The sequence below is a fragment of the Gobio gobio genome (genome assembly GCF_949357685.1).
Source record: "Gobio gobio genome assembly, chromosome: 20".
NCBI lineage: Eukaryota > Metazoa > Chordata > Actinopteri > Cypriniformes > Gobionidae > Gobio > Gobio gobio.
In genome coordinates this window covers 26,060,173-26,077,399 of record NC_137113.1, presented here as the reverse complement: position 1 = coordinate 26,077,399, position 17,227 = coordinate 26,060,173, and the positions used below count along the sequence as shown (strand labels likewise).

Here is a 17,227-nt window from a genome sequence, read left to right as displayed (position 1 = left end):
AAAATGATGACAGAATTTCCATTTTTGGGTGAACGGTCCCTTTAACATCATATGCATTATATGTCTCCTTCAAAGACCGCTGTAGAACCTTCATAAGCACCCGGATAAATATTAATATTTAAGCATCTGATCTGCCAATGTTACTAAACTCACAAAATACAACAGCGCGTGAATGGGAGAGAGATATACCATTCAAGATAAACCATTTTCTGCATTCAAAATAAAATGGCATGGCTTGATAGGGCATAATGTAGCAGTTCACGAAAGGCATCCTGACCATTAAAAATCAAAACGATGTTATACTTCTTTAGCCCAATAGATTAATACAGATAGTTGTACATTTGTTTGATATTACTGAGACGGAGCAAACATCATGAAAAATAAGTATCATTTCTGTCATTAATAGTCTCCCCTGGCCTGTAATAAAACAACTTCTTTCCTCATTGTTCTAAGCCTGCATAGTCAAACAGGAAGTGTTTTGCACAAACACGATATCATACAGTCAATTAAACAACTCAATGTCACCTTACCTGTTTAACTGCATCAAGAAGTCTCTCTAACAGGTTTTGTCTTTTAAGGTCATTTTGCTGCGCGCCTGTAAGGTACAGTGTCCTGAAATATTACTGGTTGAATTGACCTCACTTAACAACAAAACACACTTAAAATGCAAACATAAAAATCACAGTGCATGAAAACTGCAGCGCACAAAAATAAAAATGCAGCAGTTTTTAGTGGTTGTAGGCACTGTCAATTTGAATATAGATAGATAGATAGATAGATAGATAGATAGATAGATAGATAGATAGATAGATAGATAGATAGATAGATAGATAGATAGATAGATAGATAGATAGATAGATAGATAGATAGATTTCTTTTTTATGTATATACACACACACACACACACACACACACACACACACACATACATACATACGAATACGTCCTCGAATCTGATATAGTGCTTGGAAACATCAGTCCTAAAGTGCATTTGACATGACCTGTCAACTGACCAGATAAAGAACTTAAGTAGACCGATTTGCTGTGATCACAAAGATGACATTTTGGTCCTATCAATTAACGTTACTTGTTTAAAAATGACACATTCCAGAATTTACATATTCCCACCGCAGTGACAGACTGAATGTTTTGAAACCTCTAGCTAACGTTACCTAACAAACCCTATAATTAGATAACAGTTAAACGTGTTGTAAACGGAAACAATTTAGCAGCATGAATCTATCACCTCACATTTGCAACTCACCGTTCATTCTGGAATTCCCGATCAAACGGTTTAGCAAGCGACATGAATCGCAGTTGAGTCGGTCCCTAAAAGTTTCGGATTATCCCAAGTGATGTTTAGCAACATTGTTTACATTTTGGATCGTTCCCCATAGTTTCATTTGCAGAGCAGTTCAAGCGTTACAGTACAAGCGAGGCCTAGCTCAGACAACACTAGCACTTTATAGCCGTTTAATGCATCACAAATATGAAGACGTTGTTTTGTGGAGTATTGTAAGAGTTTACTGTTCAGCATGAGTGAACTGTTTCTACCTAGTTAAACTCTTGTATCGTTGAGCTAGCGAGAGCTCGCTAATGCCACTGCACAGCGCTCGTGTCAGTCACATGACATTGGCTTGGTGACACGTGACAGCAACATTGTCACGTGGGTCAAAACTACATAGCCTAATAAATTTATAAATAAGCGTTTTTTGAAGTCGTTCAAAGGTGGATGCTGACAAGTTCGAAAATCTGACGGTTCACCCAAAATGAAAAATGTCATTATTTTAGCCTACTCACACCCTCGTGTCGATTTTCGCTGAAGGACTTACAACCCGTCGCCTTCACATCATTGCATCTTTTTTTTCATATAGTGAAAGGCTATTGTGCAGATAATTTTGAGAGAGAAAAAAAAGTTTGGGTGAGTAATGGCAGAATTTCTTTTTCATGGGTGAACTAGCCTTTTAAACATTTATTGCTTAAATGCCATGAATTTATTGCTGTCTTGAAGTATATTTACATATACGTACTAAGACTGTAATTGAAGTAACACATTTTAATTTAACAAAGATACAGAATACATTTGTACTGGTTTTGCATTGATAAATATGTGTAAGAGTGAAACTCAGACATGACTTTCGGACTGCATGTTGAAAAAAATGTTACATTCACAGTTGATTCTTACACCTAAATAACACAGAGATGTTCACTTTTGACAGTTTGACAGTTGACAGTCAGATATACCATCCTGTGTTCAAGTCCTGTGTTCATTATTAGTGCATCCAGCTGCCCATTTCAAATTACAATGAGAATGTATCCAGTCTGGACAGAGTTTGTGCAGAGTTTTCAGAGTCTGTTATACAAGTTCCATGCGATCTCCTCTATATATGACAGGTGTACACTGGAAAGCTTGTACTGTCTTTGTGGTAACCAGCAATGTGGTGCCTTCCTCAGTGGAGGGAAGAGGCAGGTTGGAGTTGTAGTGATGCTGATTCATTCCATCTGGCAAATTAGTCGTAGCTTCATCCGTATCTTCAGATTGCTCTGTGACATCCGAACCTCTCTCGCTGTCAGATGTCTTTTGTTCTTGACCTATCTCTGTGTGATATTTCATTGACTTCATCAGGATTTGTTTGCCACACAAGTAATTTCATTATAAGACACCAGCTACTAGTTAGATATATCATTTACAATTCATTTTAAAATTAAAATAATCTGTATTACATATTATTCTGGGTTGTTGTTGTTTTTTTCGAGATTTAATAATATCATACAACATGAAAGTACAGTAAATTAAGAGCAAATGGATGTCCAATGTACTAAAATTTGGACAAAATTGTCTACATTCATAACATGCATATAAATAGTCTTTATATACCTTTGTTCATGATGATGGGCTTACAGGTTTTTCTGCGTATAACTCGCAGAATAATGGTCAGTGCAGTGAAAGCTCCCAGGAACACAAAAAACACGATCAAAATGAAACGAATATTTTGATTCTTTTCGACTTCATTTACTGGTACTGAAAAGGACACAATGAGGCACAGAATAAGAGACCGAAATCACAAGACATACATTGTTTGATAGAGTCCAGCTCATAAGTTTGCATACCTTTTGCAGAGTATTCAAAGGGTGTGCTATTTAAATAATAACTGGAGATAATTGCATTTGGCATTTTATTTTGCACTGCCCTGATGAAGCTATTGAATGTATATTTTATGGATTATGCATTTATATTACTGCTGTCAAATTGATTAATCACATTCAAAATAAAAGTTTGTTTTACATAACGTGTGTGTGTACTGTGTATAATTATTATGTATATATAAATACACACATGCATGTATATATTGAAGAAAATTGTTGTATTCATATATATATAATATAAATTCTATAAATATATATATACAGTATATATATACATGCAAATATATCTTGCATATATACATGTGTATATTCATATATACGTATAATTATGTGTATATATAAATACACACATGCATGTATATATTGAAGAAAATTGTTGTATTTATATATATAATATAAATTATATAAATATATATACAGTATATATATATACATGCAAATATATCTTACATATATACATGTGTATATTCATATATACATAATAATTATACATATACACAGTAAACACAAACTTTTATTTTGAATGTGATTAAACGATTTGACACAACTTTGAAACAACTTATTGATTCTGCAAGGAGTATGTAAACTTCGCATTACTGTTACTGTTATGTTTATCCATAAAATGATGTGCTTGTTCTTAGTCAGAAAGTTTTAAATAAGAAATAAGACAATACTTACTTGAGGTACAAAATGTTTTGCAAGTATTTGGTGGGGAGTTGCATCTCATGGAGCAATGTTGACACTCCTCAAGAAGTCCATCGTAATAATAATTATTTGCACATTTTCCCTCAGCATAAATAATCATGTAAAGCAGCCATATAAAGAAAAGCATCTTCCACTGAGGTGTTGGAAGTAACAGAATGTACACAACAGCCAACATTTTATTAAGCCCATTATGGAAATATGTCTTAAGAAGGGGATGTCCCTGAGCTTTCAACACTTTTAGTCAAATTTTTTTCATGACAAAAACTGAACTATCCTCATCAACCACATACTTTTGTTTAGTCAAAGAACTATTCATACAACTACCATCTTAATGCACTCTTAAACACTCAATTAAAGAACCTTTAACATCCATGGAACCTTTTCAATGCCAAAAAGGTGTATAAAAGAGGTTCATCTGATTATTAAAATGTTCTTCACACATACAGAATTGAACACTGAAAGGTTATTTGGGAAAACAAAAGTGTTTTTTCCATGGCATCCCTGGGAAAACCCCCTTTTAAAACCTTTCTTTTTAAAGGGATAGTTCACCCAAAAATTCAAATGTATCATTTATACTCACTCTCGAGTTGTTCCAAACCTGTATGAGTTTCTCTCTTCTGTTGAACACAAAAAATATATATTTTGAAAAGTTTTGTTGATAACCAGACAGTTGATGGCACCCATTGTATTTGTTTTACTTATATGGAAGTCAATGGGTTACTGTCTGGTTACTAGGGCTGGGTATCGATTCAGATGTTCCGATTCGATTTCGATTTGCAAACTCTCAAACCGATTTGATTTCGATTTTCGAATCAATTTCAATTCTTGATTCAACTCAATGAATATAGATTTAATACAAATACTATATTTATAAAAAAGAACAGTGAACATGTTTGCAAGTGGGTAATTAAAAATAAATTAAGAGCCACAAACCTGTATATTAAACTCTTTTTATTTTAGGTACACTTGTGTACATTTCAAATGCATACAATTATGTTAAATACAATACAATTGTGTTTTTATGGATATTTTGATACATTTATTCTAAAACATAAAAAGGATATTGGATGATTTTCAGCAATTTTCATTAAAGGACAAGCTTTTCTTGCCATGAAGGCTTTTTCCTCCTGGGGCGTCTGTGCTTTGATTCGTGCCCCGGATGATGCATTATATTTCGTCACTATCTCTGTTATTTGCGTTCCTTCCTTCGATGCGATTGCCATTCGATTTTATCTTTGCGACAAGCCTATATGCGAGACCGGGCAGGATCGACTGGAAACCCCCGGGACAGAGAACCGGGGCGGATCGAACGAGACCAGTTGAAACTTTAACCGGCTATATATCGGAAACGCGCCGGCGAAACCGTCTGTAATTCGGGTCGATCGTAGTGCCTGACGAGGCCTTTCAAGGATCGAGGTCGTAACCGGGAATGGGTGCTATCTTTGGTCATCTCTCCACCGGGGGATGAGCCTCCCTCTGCACCACTCATTACTTTTCATACACGAGAAGCGCGTTCCTGGACACAAGAAGTTGCCGTGGTAATTAACAATACCTTAACGTGCTGACTTATGTGGACTAACTTTTATTTGAGGAAATGTGTTTATAATATAGGCTAAGCTATTAGGTTTGAATTATTGGTCCTGCGCTGTCTATTGACTCTATTGACTGTTGATTTATCATTTGTGTGGCGCCATTTAAGCACTGAATGAAGGAATGACAGAAGCACCTCTCGCTCCTTTGTAACATCGCGCAAGGCCAATAAGAGGGTGACATCTAGTGAAGAAGACTGGTAATTAGATTTACGTTAATTTTATGTTCAAATTTTACGAAATAAATATGTTAAAAAAATCGATTCTTGGCCTTTTAAAAAACGATTAATCGAAAAATCTATTTTTTTTATATCTTCTTTTATGTTCAACAAAAGAAAGAAACTCATACAGGTTTGGAACAACTTGAGGGTGAGTAAATAATGACAATTTTCAATTTTGGGTGAATCCCTTTAAGCGTGAAATGACCTTGTTCTTCTTTTTCAAATAAAACTATAATGGACTAAAAATGTATTCAAATGATTTTAATTGCAAAGGTCTGTATACACAACAAAATAATGTTTTCCTGATACTATAAACACAGAAAAGCTGCTTTTTAGACATAATCAACATAGGAAGAATATCACAAATACACAACCAGCAAATAATAATAACAGTCAAGCTTGATTAGTATATTATATAATATTATTATCAGTAAAAGGAATTATCAGTTAACAATATGTAATGCATTAGCTAACTAACAATGAGCAATATATTTGTAAAACATGTATTAATCTTTGTTGATGTTAGTTGGTAAAAGTCTAATTGTTTACTGTATGTTCATGTTATGAACAAATGTTAAATACACCTTAGATTTTAAAAATGCATTAGTAAATGTTAAAATTACTATTGACTAAGATTAACAAATGCTGTTGAAGTATTGTTCATTCTTAATTTAACTAGTCAAATAATGTTTACAAAAGAAATCATATTGTAAAATGTATATTAAATAAGACACATATATTTTAGTTTAGTTAGATTAAAAGAACAATGTTTAAAAATATTTATATATGAACAATTATACATAAATGTAGCCGAAGAACACTGATGATCTTAAATATCTAAGCAGCATGAATGCAGTTGTGAAGAGGACCCTCATCCCGCAGAGCACTGTGGAAATAGAGGTGCAAATCAGAGCCTGACATTGAATGTCGAGCAAAGTTTGCTGTATCTTACAAAAGATAAGTCTTATTTGATTCTCTGTCCCGGCCAATAGGATTCCACCTAAAGACCAGAATGCTATAAATGATTAACAAAGCCACACATTGCACGATCATTAAAATAAAAAAAACATCATGCTTATAGATGATAACATGTAAAATAGCTGGTTTCCATTGCATTATACAAGTTTGTATTCTTTAAAACTCTTTCGATATGGTATTTTTTGTGTTACCTTTGTTATATCACTAAAGGATCTCGGTTCAGGTGGTCAGTCGTCCCAACTGGCTGTGTATTCAGATAGGAGCTCATGACAATGTTAACAGGTTGATCTGCTCTTGCTGTGCGGTTTGCACGAGTGTTGATTCTTCCATTTTTCCTGAAGGAATTCCTCAGGCTGCTGGAGACTTTACGCATAACGCCTGAAATTCCTTTAGTGCGTTTGTACTGAGCAATGTCATCCTCCAGCTCTTCAGGAGGCACTTCAATATTACCAGTGTACCAAAACACCCACCAGATGAGACTCAGGAAAATGATCACAGCTCCAACGTAAATTAAAAAGTCATGGAAAAAGATGTCCCAAAACACTCCAACCAGGAGGACAAAAAGTCCAAAAATGTCATGAAAAACAGCAAACCAAAATGCACATTTACAACGTCCAACTCCTGGATACGTTTTCTCCATATCCGCAATTATATATCAGTGGGCTCTTTTATTGAAACATTTAACTAGACCGCAGCTCGTCTTTTCAGATCCATGTACAGAACTTAAAGTACACACTGCGTGTAACATGACGCACACCTGCACAGATGATGTTCAAAGTACACTGAAGTGAACAAACCTTGATGTTCAGCAGGAAAGCAATGCTTTTATCAGGATCACAAACCTGAAGATAACAGACATACAATGACAAGTCAAAATAATATTTACATGAAGGTTTTCCATGTGACGTCTTTGACTATCTAATTCTAAATCCTTCGTCTTTTGTGTTTCACATTTTCTTTTATGATCAATGTCCAGACCACACCGAGCACAGCAAACATCAGCCCAACTGAAAGACACAATGGGCCCACATCGTTCTCAAGCATTGGGTCTCTAGCCTTACTACCAAATAATCCACTAGAGGTGAGGATTATCACCAAACCAGCACTCATTGCTAGCCCGCTAATTATCAAGATGAAGATGGGTTTGTGATAGTAGGTCCAACAACTGGGGTCTCTGTGTACAGGGTCCCGAACAGGAATTGGAATGGTCACATCTTCACTTAAATCACACTGAGCCACAGGGCACATCCCGACTGTCAAACAAATCTAAACAGAAAATACACACAAGTGAATGTCACTCAGTTTGTACGGTCCATAGAGTTTAACATATTATTCTGAAAGGGAGAATATTTTTAGTTCACCCAAAAATGAAAATCCTGTCATTTATTTACTCTCATGCCCTTCCAAAACTGACTTGCTGGGGAATTTTTTGATAATGTTCCTCCACGCTGGATGAGATGTTTCTTAAAATATATTTACTTACTTAGCAATTTTGGCCAAGCTATCCCTTTAACAATATCATTATCTGAACATTGTTTTTTAGCATTAAAAAAATTTTTTTTTACTTGCCTTGTTTGTATTGAGACTACTTGGTTCCTCAGCCTCGGCCTCAAACGTATATCCGGGAAACTTAATATTGTCAATAAGAGAATATTATAGTCTCAAAAGACGATTCTAAACATTAGGAAACATTAAATTATATTTGTAAAAAAAAATCATGGGACTCATACTCCCAAGAGTGACTAGATGACCATTACCAAACCAAGTGGCAGACCTCAAAACAAACCAGAGTGAGCAGGAACAGCAGCACAAACAGAAGAGCAGCTGGTCCACCACATTGTCTAGCTCATCCGATGCATGTAATATAATCCTCTATTACGCAGACCTACTGTAAACAGAAAGCTGACAAACCCAGATGCAGACTTCATTTAAATGAATTCACAAAAGCCATCAGATTTAGAATTATTTTAATTCACTGTTGATCTGTCAGAACAAATGTTAACATAAACCTCAAACAACCATGTGTACAAAAAAATACTGATTCCATATAGATCCACATTTCAGACTTTATTTGTTTTAGCTTTTCTTTTCAGATCACGTCCTGTGACCTTTGGTGTTTTCTTGGCCAGTTTTTTGTCTTTTACCGTTTTCTTAAGTCCTTTGCCAGCAGGCTTGGGTGCTTTTTTCAATCCTTTTTTGGATATAACCTGTAAAATAAATAAATAAAATCACATGCAACACCATTATGGCATTAAATCCTGATTTTACTAACAGTCCCTTGTTAGCTGTGCAGATACTGACCTCCTGTTTTGGCTTTTTGGTTGGCGTCTCGATTGGCACCAGCTGTGGAATTTCCTCCTCTTCGTCGTCTTTATCTTTCTCGCTCTGCTTAGGCTCTGATACTTCTGTTTTCTCATTTTCTCTCTTCCTCTTTTTCACTCCCTAAAAATTAAAGGTTAAAACTGATGACATTTCATTTTACAAAACTATTTTTGGCCACATGTCTGTTTTGCCTTTAAAGGTGTCATGAACTGGCTTTATATATATATATATATATACTGTTGTCTGAGGTCTACTTGTGACATTTGCGTGGTTTTCACATTAAAAAACATAATGAATAAGTAATAGGCTATTTTCTGCCATGGTTTAGAGCCTCTCTCAAGATACGCTCAGTTTTGATGGGCGTGCCGCACTGAAGACTTGGAAGTAAACGCCCACGGCTAGGATTGGATAAGCTTTGCATATTTAATGAGCTTCAGCTCCCACATGAGTACGCGTGAGGCATTGTTTTGAAAGTGTGTGACAAACGGGAACTGGAACAAACAATGATTTCCCTCTCATCCACCAACAATTAATTTTTATTTTATATTACTTGGCCCGCCCCATCGGTGGATATACGCAACAGCATGATCAAAACATCCACGATTGTATTTTTCCTTCAAACATTAAGTCAAGAGAGTGAACGCACATCAAGAAAGGAATGTTATTTCACTATTTATGATGACATGTATTGGGAGTAGGGTTGGGTACCGAACTCTGTACTTTTAAAGGCACCGACTGAATTACGTCGGTACTACCGAGTACTAGGGGTGGTGAAAAAAATCTATGTTATGGACGAGTATGAATCGATAATAAAATTTTCAAAAATCGATTTTTTTTTATTTATCTAAAGCTGACACTACCACCGTGTGTGTGTGTTCATTAGATGAATGTAAATCTGTCGTTAATGCTGAGATGATTCTGAGGGAACACTCTAGAAATCCTCCCGCCTCGCCTCCTCTGGAGCTCAGGCACATTAGCGCGTTAGCACGGCTCAGATTCGCGCACAAACACCGAATAAACGCCTTTAATCCGCAGATTTATGAGCGTGTCAGATGAGTGAGCGCGACACACATCGACGCGCACATTCGCGGGAATAAAGACGATCCTGAGGACGCGATGAGCGGATCACACACACACACACAGCCGGACTGATGCTGGAAACACACACAACGCCACACTAAAGCAGCACAGATGTCAGATAACGGGATGTGTTTACCGGACAGGCCCGTCTGATCTCCCCGGGTTCGAGTCCCGCGCTCCGCCGCACCGACCCGCGGCTCCCGCTCACGGAACCGAACGGGCCTCGACACGAACCCGTTTTTCTTCTGTCGTTTTTTCCCCTTTTGTCTTTCTCACGTCAGGAAACGAACGAGAGGAGCTCGAGCGGTCCACGCGCGCACCGCATCCATCACGCACACTTGATATTTTGTCACTGTGTTCTACAGTACAGTATATAAGCTGAAGCTACAGTAAGTTGTTCAAAAATTTTCATTTTGTCGTCTTAATGATTAAATTGGACAATTTTCTTCTAGAAAGACAAGGTGTTTAGGTGGAGAAAACTTCTTTACCTTGACATGTTTCGACTGCAACCTGCAGTCTTCCTCCACCTGAACACGTTGTCTTTCTAGAAGAAAATTGTCCAATTTCTACAGTATGTTGGTTCTGATCTACTTCTTAAAGGAAATAAGCCTTTCATTTATTTGTTATTGTTTAGTTCAACTTGATGAGTCACAACACAATGTGATGTATTCATTTCTGTGTAACTACACGACACTACACGACAAGTGCTTTGAGTTGTTGTTACTCAATAAAAGAGTTAAGTAATTCAGTAGCTGACTTTTTTATCCTGCAATCACTTTGTAGTGTATTTTCGTTTACTTTTGTTCAATGGAAAATCAATAATCGCTAATCGAGAATCGTTAATAATCGAAAATCGACTGTAATCGAATCGGGACTTCAATAATCGTAATAGAATCGAATCGGGAAATCAGACAGATTAACCACCCCTACCGAGTACCGATTCACATGAAATCAATCGGTACCTGAGAACGCATATTTTGAGTAGGGTTGGGCATCGAGAACCGGTTCCAACTTGGAACCGTTAAAAAAATAACGATGCCATTGGAATCGTTTAGAAATTTTGTTTTCGATTCCGATCATCGGTTCCAAACGCGCAAGTTTTCGGAAGTGCTTGCCGCGCCCGTTTGTTCTGTTGCAGCCATGGAGCACGGTAAGTGGCGCTCAAAAGTGTGGCTTTATTTCACTAAAAAAAAAAAAAACCTGGGTCGGCACAGTGCAACACATGACAAACTTATTTCTTGCACGGGAGGATGCACTACAAATATGTGGTGTAGCTATAAATTAACGAGTGTAGCGTGTTTGAAATGCTGCGCAGGTCTGTCCCTTGGGCAACCCTGCGCTAACCAACGTTATTAACGGGATAGTTCACCCTGAAATGAAAATAAAGCCTTCTTTTACATACCCTGATGTTGTCCCAGTGCCCTATGTCCTATGACATTTAAAATACTGTTCCTGCACGCGCTCCTTCCTATTATGGCAGTGAATGGCGATCAGCTAAAACATTACAAAAAGTAAACAAATGTATCACGCAACGATACAGGGAGACGCGCGCCATATGGAAAGTGTTCAGTGGGCACACTATAGGTTTTGCGAGAAAGAAACCGTATTATTCAGTCAAAACACTGAGCTCGGCCGTTATTCTGAGCGCGCTCCTCTGTGTAAGTTACACTATGAGCTGTCAGCAGCCGCCGGCGCTCATGCCTACTATAATAACTCGCACTGTTGTCATTGCACCCACGATAAGCACACACACACACACACACACACACGCGCGCGCGCGCTCGCACCATTTTGAGAAATCAAGCTCAATAGAAAAAAACGCGATTCTCGTCTTTTCTATAACGTATATGATAAGAAATAATACTAATAATATAACCTCCTTAAGTGAATATTGTGTACCGGTTGTCATGACAATATTGCACGGGGCTACTGCGGCTTGGAGTGCGCACACACTGGAACACGCGCATTTGAACAACAGCTGGGTGAGTAAAAGATGGCTTTATTTTCATTTCAGGGTGAACTAACATTATCCCACCTCATCATAATCAGGTAAGTGATTGTAGTGTAAACCCCTTGACCAAATTGCGAATTGTGGTGAACAACAACGTTACTGAAATTATTTTTCCCCCTCGTAGATAAATGTAGCTATACGCAAATTGCCCACGCTAGTAGCAGTCCTAATGACTGCTGTTAATGCTATTGTTAAACCGGGACTCGGTGTGGAACTCCATTCACCTTTGCAGCAAAGCAAGTGAAAATGCCAGCGGAGAAAGTCCCAAAACTAAAACTCATTATTGAATCAAAATACAATTTTCCTCTGTGAAATGAGCCTGTGACATGTTGTGACTCCACCCCTCAAAGAATCGGAATCGAGAATCGAAAAGAACCGTAATCGAAACTAAGAATCGGAATCGGAATCAGAATCGTTCAAATCAAAACGATGCCCAACCCTAATTTTGAGATAGACTAGTGTCTGAATATTAAACCGCGGAAAGACCATTTAAATACGAATCATGCGTGTCTCTGTGCGAATGAATGCGTAGACCCACGGTTTACAGTCTATGGGTTTACCTCACACACACTCTCACTCAGAATCGTGTGTGACTGTTGCATCTTTCCATCTCTGCCTCTCATATGAGGACATGAATGCACGATCATCATCTCCAGAGCCACTGAGTCACTTCATGAGCATTTTACCGTTTCATTTGAGAAAAACTACCGTCATATCAAACACACAGAAACTCAAACTCACGGCAACCCGTCAAAATAAAAGTTTGGCTAACTTGACAAATAAATTACTGTTGTACAGTAGAATTTAGATACGTCTCAATTTAAAAATAATACTAACACTAATGTAATCATAATAATAAATTATCAAAACTTTTTTTCAAGATTTTTTTTATAAATTAATTTTTCTTCATGTTTTAATGTTAACCATTTAAAGCTCAGTTGTGCAGCACTTTGTTCAACTTTTTTTCTTTTTATTAAAAGATAAAATTAAATTAATGTCTTGTCTTCATTTGATTACCAGAAAATACATAACACAATTTGTGGGAAATCTTTTCATAGAAAAGAAATTAAAAAGAAAAAAAAGATTAATATGGTTGTTTTTCTAAATTAAATTAAGTAGCTAGAAGCCTACTATTTACTAGTAAATATTACAGTAATCAAACATCGCAGACTGTGACCAGGGCAGCTCTGGCATAATGTCAAGAACACTTTTATAAATGACTTACAGGTTCTTTACAGTTATTTATGTAAACATCCCAAAAGTACCGAAAAAAGGTACCGATACCGGTTAAAATGTGAACGTTAACCAACCCTAATTGGGAGCCCATCTGGAAAACTCAGCCCTGGGACGTTGGGCTGCCCTGTGACAGTGGTAAGTTATGTTTAATTAGGCAAGTACACAATATAACATTTTATTTGATCTGTAACAATGCAATACTATCACATATAAAATGTGATTAGCTTCATGCATTCATGTATTATCATCCTGTCTGCTAATCCAGTCTCTTGTTTACAAACGAATCCGGCCTTCCCCACATGAGCTGGAACTTCATTAAAAATAAAGTTTAACCTCTCATTCCTAATATTATAATCTGAAGGAAGCTTATGCAGGAACTGTGTTCTTCCACAACCAGGCACAGCGCAATGTATTACTCTTTTCGGCATGTTTATAGCTTGGTAGCGTGATCCATTTAGCTCCACGAGTCGGTGGGCGGGGCTACAGAAGCAGGTGTACATATTCACGGCGTTTCTGCATCCTATTACGTCAGTGGTCGACATTCTGAGAGCTCTCGTTTTCTGGGCCTCAGCTCTGAAACTTACAGGATATTCTTATATCACGATGAACTTTTATATATCAAAGGCTCAATGGAAATATGATTTCTCAGTTCATCACCCCTTTAAGCAACTTCACCTTTGTTGAAGGAGCTGTCTTCTGGGTCTCCTCCGCCATTGCAAGATGACTCAAATCAGAGGTGTAGATGGGCAGCGCAACTGAGGTCTGACTCTTCAAATGGATGATCTTTAGGTTTTTTCCTGTCTGAGAGGGAAACAGGTTGTAGGTCAAAACTTGGAGAACAGAAACGCACATCCCATTAAAAATACAAGTAAATGCAAAGAAATAAGGAGTAGCGAATGGTACTGCGAAAAGAAAGCGGGCTGGTTACATAAACAAAACTCTTAACCCGCCCTACTCACTGTTGCTAACTTTGTTGAAATGGTGGAAACCGCCGTGATCACATTCTCGACTATCTCATCTGCTGTCATGCCTGAATGTGCTACACGTGCCATGCTGCAAAAATAAAACACACAATCAGGGCAACTGAAAACATTTTTGGAATTCTGGAAGAAGAAAAAAAATATCCTGTGTTTCATAGTTTGTAGGGACAGGTTCCAACAGATGAGGAGACCCGTCTGGATACACTATGAGTTACTATCGCACATTTTTAACCCATATCCAGCTGTTATGGAGCAGGAAATGGTTTGCTGTAGTGCTTCTGGGTACTGTAACTATATCAGAAAAAATAAACAATGTTCTTACCAACAGGAGCCTTTGTTTGAGACACTAAGGGTGGTGCCATGAATGAGGCGCTCCATGTCTCTGGCCAGATGTTTACTCTCTAGATCCACCGACAGAGGAGCCCTGACACAGAGGAAGAACTTCAATGAATGAACATTCACAATAAGCATTGAAAAAATATATATCTGTCTATTGTAATGTAGAAATGTGTTTCATACAGCTCACACAGTCGTCACCATTGAAAAAATTATATCTGTCTATTGTAATGTAGAAATGCATTTCATACAGCTCACATAGTCGACACTATTAAATAGGGATGCACAAAATATCAGTATCAATTTTGTCAAATGTTTTTGTTATGCTGGTTGAAAATCTCATATCCTGATCGCGATCACTATGTTAAGCGGTCTAAATGTATTTTTATCAATATATAACATGCATTCGGTCCGAATAAAATGATAGCATATTTGCATACCACTGCGCAGCCTGTTCACGCAGACATCATACGTCATCAGCGTGTTCACGTACGCTGTGCAGACAGAGCGAGAATGGCAGGCAAACAGTTGTTTACCTCCGTTATTGTAGTACTGTTACTCACTGTACTGTATAGTTTTCTCACTGGTGAACAACACAATGTAGTCCAATAACGTCGTCTCACTTCTGGTCTGTGTGCATTTCTAGGGCTGGCCCAGAATATTCAAATATTTGTTCGGTGGGTTGGTATTTGATTTTCAATTTTGGGATTCTAATATTGTTTTTTTTACATAGTTCATTTAACCCTAAAAAGCAGGGGCTCTCAACTCTGGCCCTCGAGGTCCACTTTCCCGCAAAGTTTAGCTCCAATTTGGTTCAAAATTCCCTGCCTATAACTTTCTAGCAATCCTGAAGACATTGATTGGCTTGTTCTGGTAAGTTTGATTAGGGTTGCAGCAAAACTCTGCCGGAAAATGGACCTTGAGGGCCAGAGTTGAGAACCCTTGCTATAAAGCCTACTGAATAATATTTGACACAAATTTCTACGGCCTCTGAATTATCAACATGATCAAAACTTTGCTGAAAAGGTGTTGTACACATGCCTTCAGTTGATAGTTCGATTGATAGTCCACACTTTTTTTAGCAGGTAAAATGCCTTTTAATATAATTTTAAATGCATCCCCCTTCATAATGTGGAACACGTATCTTTTAGCTGTGAAACCTTTATACTGATTTTTAAACATAACTTTTATATTGGTAATAATTCAAGATGAACATTATGTAAACTGAAGCAACTTGTATCCATGTAAAAATGTGAGTATCAAAAATGATATATTTGTACATCTCAATCAACATTGTACTGCATTACATTATGTTTTTACCCCCAAAATAAAAATTACAGAGTTTTGATAATTAAAAACTAAGCATTTAATTACCTAATGGATCCAATGTACATCAATCCAGAACTATTTTTTTGTTTTGTGTATTTAAATGCAAACTTACTTCTTCCTTTCATAGAAATGTTTCCCAATGTGGGAGGGTAACCTGCGTCGAATGCGTGCGTCCGCCAGAAACAAATCAAAGTTGCCTAGCAGTCTTCTCTTGGCTTCAAACGGCTTATACTCAGTTCTCAACACCTTGAAGGGAATCACCTAACAAGAGAAAAAAAATTATGTAAACGTACTTTAAATATGTTCCAATACAGTCACATGAAAATGGACCTGCTTGGTTGTTTCAAAGTTTGTAGAGACAAGCTCCAATAGAAGAGACTCGTCTGGATACACTCTGAGGTACTTTAGCACTTTTTAACCCACAACCAGCACTGAGACAGAAGGACAGGGTTTGCTGAAGTGCATTTACATCTAGTAAACTTGTAATAATAGTCAGAAAGATTAAATACCTCTATGACATTATTGAACCCTCTCTCGGTGAGTAACTTCTTGTAAAATCGCTCAGTCTGTTCTGAGGTCATGTTGGGTTCATCTCTGGTGAAGAGACACACATCTCCTGTTTCTTTCCTCAGCCCGTTGGGTAAAGGACTGTGGGGCAAAGCATATTTGGTTAGAGAAGTAACAATAAGTTCATTAAAATTACTCTGGATTAATTTCCCTTTGAAACACTTACATTCGAATGGTTTGCTCCTTCTTGGGGATTTTCCATAGAGTAAACAGCAGGGAGACGGCCTGACCCTCATTCTGGAAAAGTTTCTGGGACGAGGAGCTGCTCTTTAAAAATGCCTGTATTGCCTGTGCAGCTTTCTTCACCTGTAATACATTTTGTAACTCACTTAAATGTCTTTTAAAAAGTTGTAGTTTTAAACAGTAATATCAAACTTCAGAACCAGCCATAGAATCAGTCATTGTTATAGTCACAAACAAATGTAAGTTCTTTGGGCACAAAACGTCAAAGCAAACATAACACGTTTCTATATCTAAACGAAACATCGCGACTTGGTTGCTACGCTGGTGAAGCAGTTAGCCAACTTGCAGGCTTGTTTGTTAATAGATTTTGACAAGCACCCACTCAATCGTACATAAATACACTAACAAAATTAATAAAACACAACATATATGGGAGAAAACTCAGATGTTGCTAGTTTACCTGAGACCGATCGAGAGCTAATTCATCTCGTGGGGACTCCATGCTTGCACGTGTGTAGAGGAAGAACAGGACGCGTGCGCATT

At 37.3% G+C, this 17,227-nt stretch overlaps 3 protein-coding genes across 7 annotated transcripts in view; all 3 read right to left on the bottom strand.

The window, feature by feature from the left end:
* Positions 1-1,645, bottom strand: part of snx29 (sorting nexin 29) — a 176,470-nt gene extending 174,825 nt beyond the window's left edge. For all 5 annotated transcript variants that reach the window (XM_079845797.1, XM_079845798.1, XM_079845799.1 and 2 more), the window contains exons 1-2: positions 1,265-1,645; positions 531-595 (exon numbers count right to left, since the gene is read on the bottom strand). In XM_079845797.1, coding sequence (XP_079701923.1) covers positions 531-595; positions 1,265-1,271 — 72 coding nt within the window. In that variant the 5' untranslated portion in view covers positions 1,272-1,645. The remainder of the gene's footprint in view (positions 1-530; positions 596-1,264) is intronic.
* Positions 1,646-2,043: 398 nt separating this feature from the next.
* tnfrsf17 (TNF receptor superfamily member 17) lies at positions 2,044-3,995 on the bottom strand. The gene is made up of 3 exons (XM_079845794.1): positions 3,826-3,995; positions 2,879-3,022; positions 2,044-2,598 (listed from the first exon to the last, which is right to left on the bottom strand). Exons 1-3 carry the CDS (start codon positions 3,977-3,979, stop codon positions 2,357-2,359), a joined length of 540 nt encoding a protein of 179 aa, XP_079701920.1. The 5' UTR covers positions 3,980-3,995; the 3' UTR covers positions 2,044-2,356.
* Positions 3,996-8,590: 4,595 nt separating this feature from the next.
* On the bottom strand, positions 8,591-17,227 carry rsl1d1 (ribosomal L1 domain containing 1). The gene is made up of 9 exons (XM_079845793.1): positions 17,145-17,227; positions 16,668-16,807; positions 16,444-16,582; positions 16,047-16,195; positions 14,592-14,693; positions 14,249-14,342; positions 13,965-14,090; positions 8,942-9,082; positions 8,591-8,847 (listed from the first exon to the last, which is right to left on the bottom strand). The coding sequence occupies exons 1-9, from the start codon at positions 17,184-17,186 to the stop codon at positions 8,701-8,703; spliced, it is 1,080 nt and encodes a 359-aa protein (XP_079701919.1). The 5' UTR covers positions 17,187-17,227; the 3' UTR covers positions 8,591-8,700.

Coding starts and splice junctions, on each gene's coding strand:
- tnfrsf17 (XM_079845794.1), bottom strand. CDS start 3,979: ATGCTTTTCTTTATATGGCTGCTTTACATGATTATTTATGCTGAGGGA. Junction 3,023..3,825: donor CAAAACATTTTGTACCTCAA/GTAAGTATTGTC, acceptor TGTCCTTTTCAG/TACCAGTAAATGAAGTCGAA. Junction 2,599..2,878: donor GCCCATCATCATGAACAAAG/GTATATAAAGAC, acceptor AATATCACACAG/AGATAGGTCAAGAACAAAAG.
- rsl1d1 (XM_079845793.1), bottom strand. CDS start 17,186: ATGGAGTCCCCACGAGATGAATTAGCTCTCGATCGGTCTCAG. Junction 16,808..17,144: donor TAGCTCTCGATCGGTCTCAG/GTAAACTAGCAA, acceptor AATGTATTACAG/GTGAAGAAAGCTGCACAGGC. Junction 9,083..13,964: donor AGACAGCTCCTTCAACAAAG/GTGAAGTTGCTT, acceptor TTTAATTTTTAG/GGAGTGAAAAAGAGGAAGAG.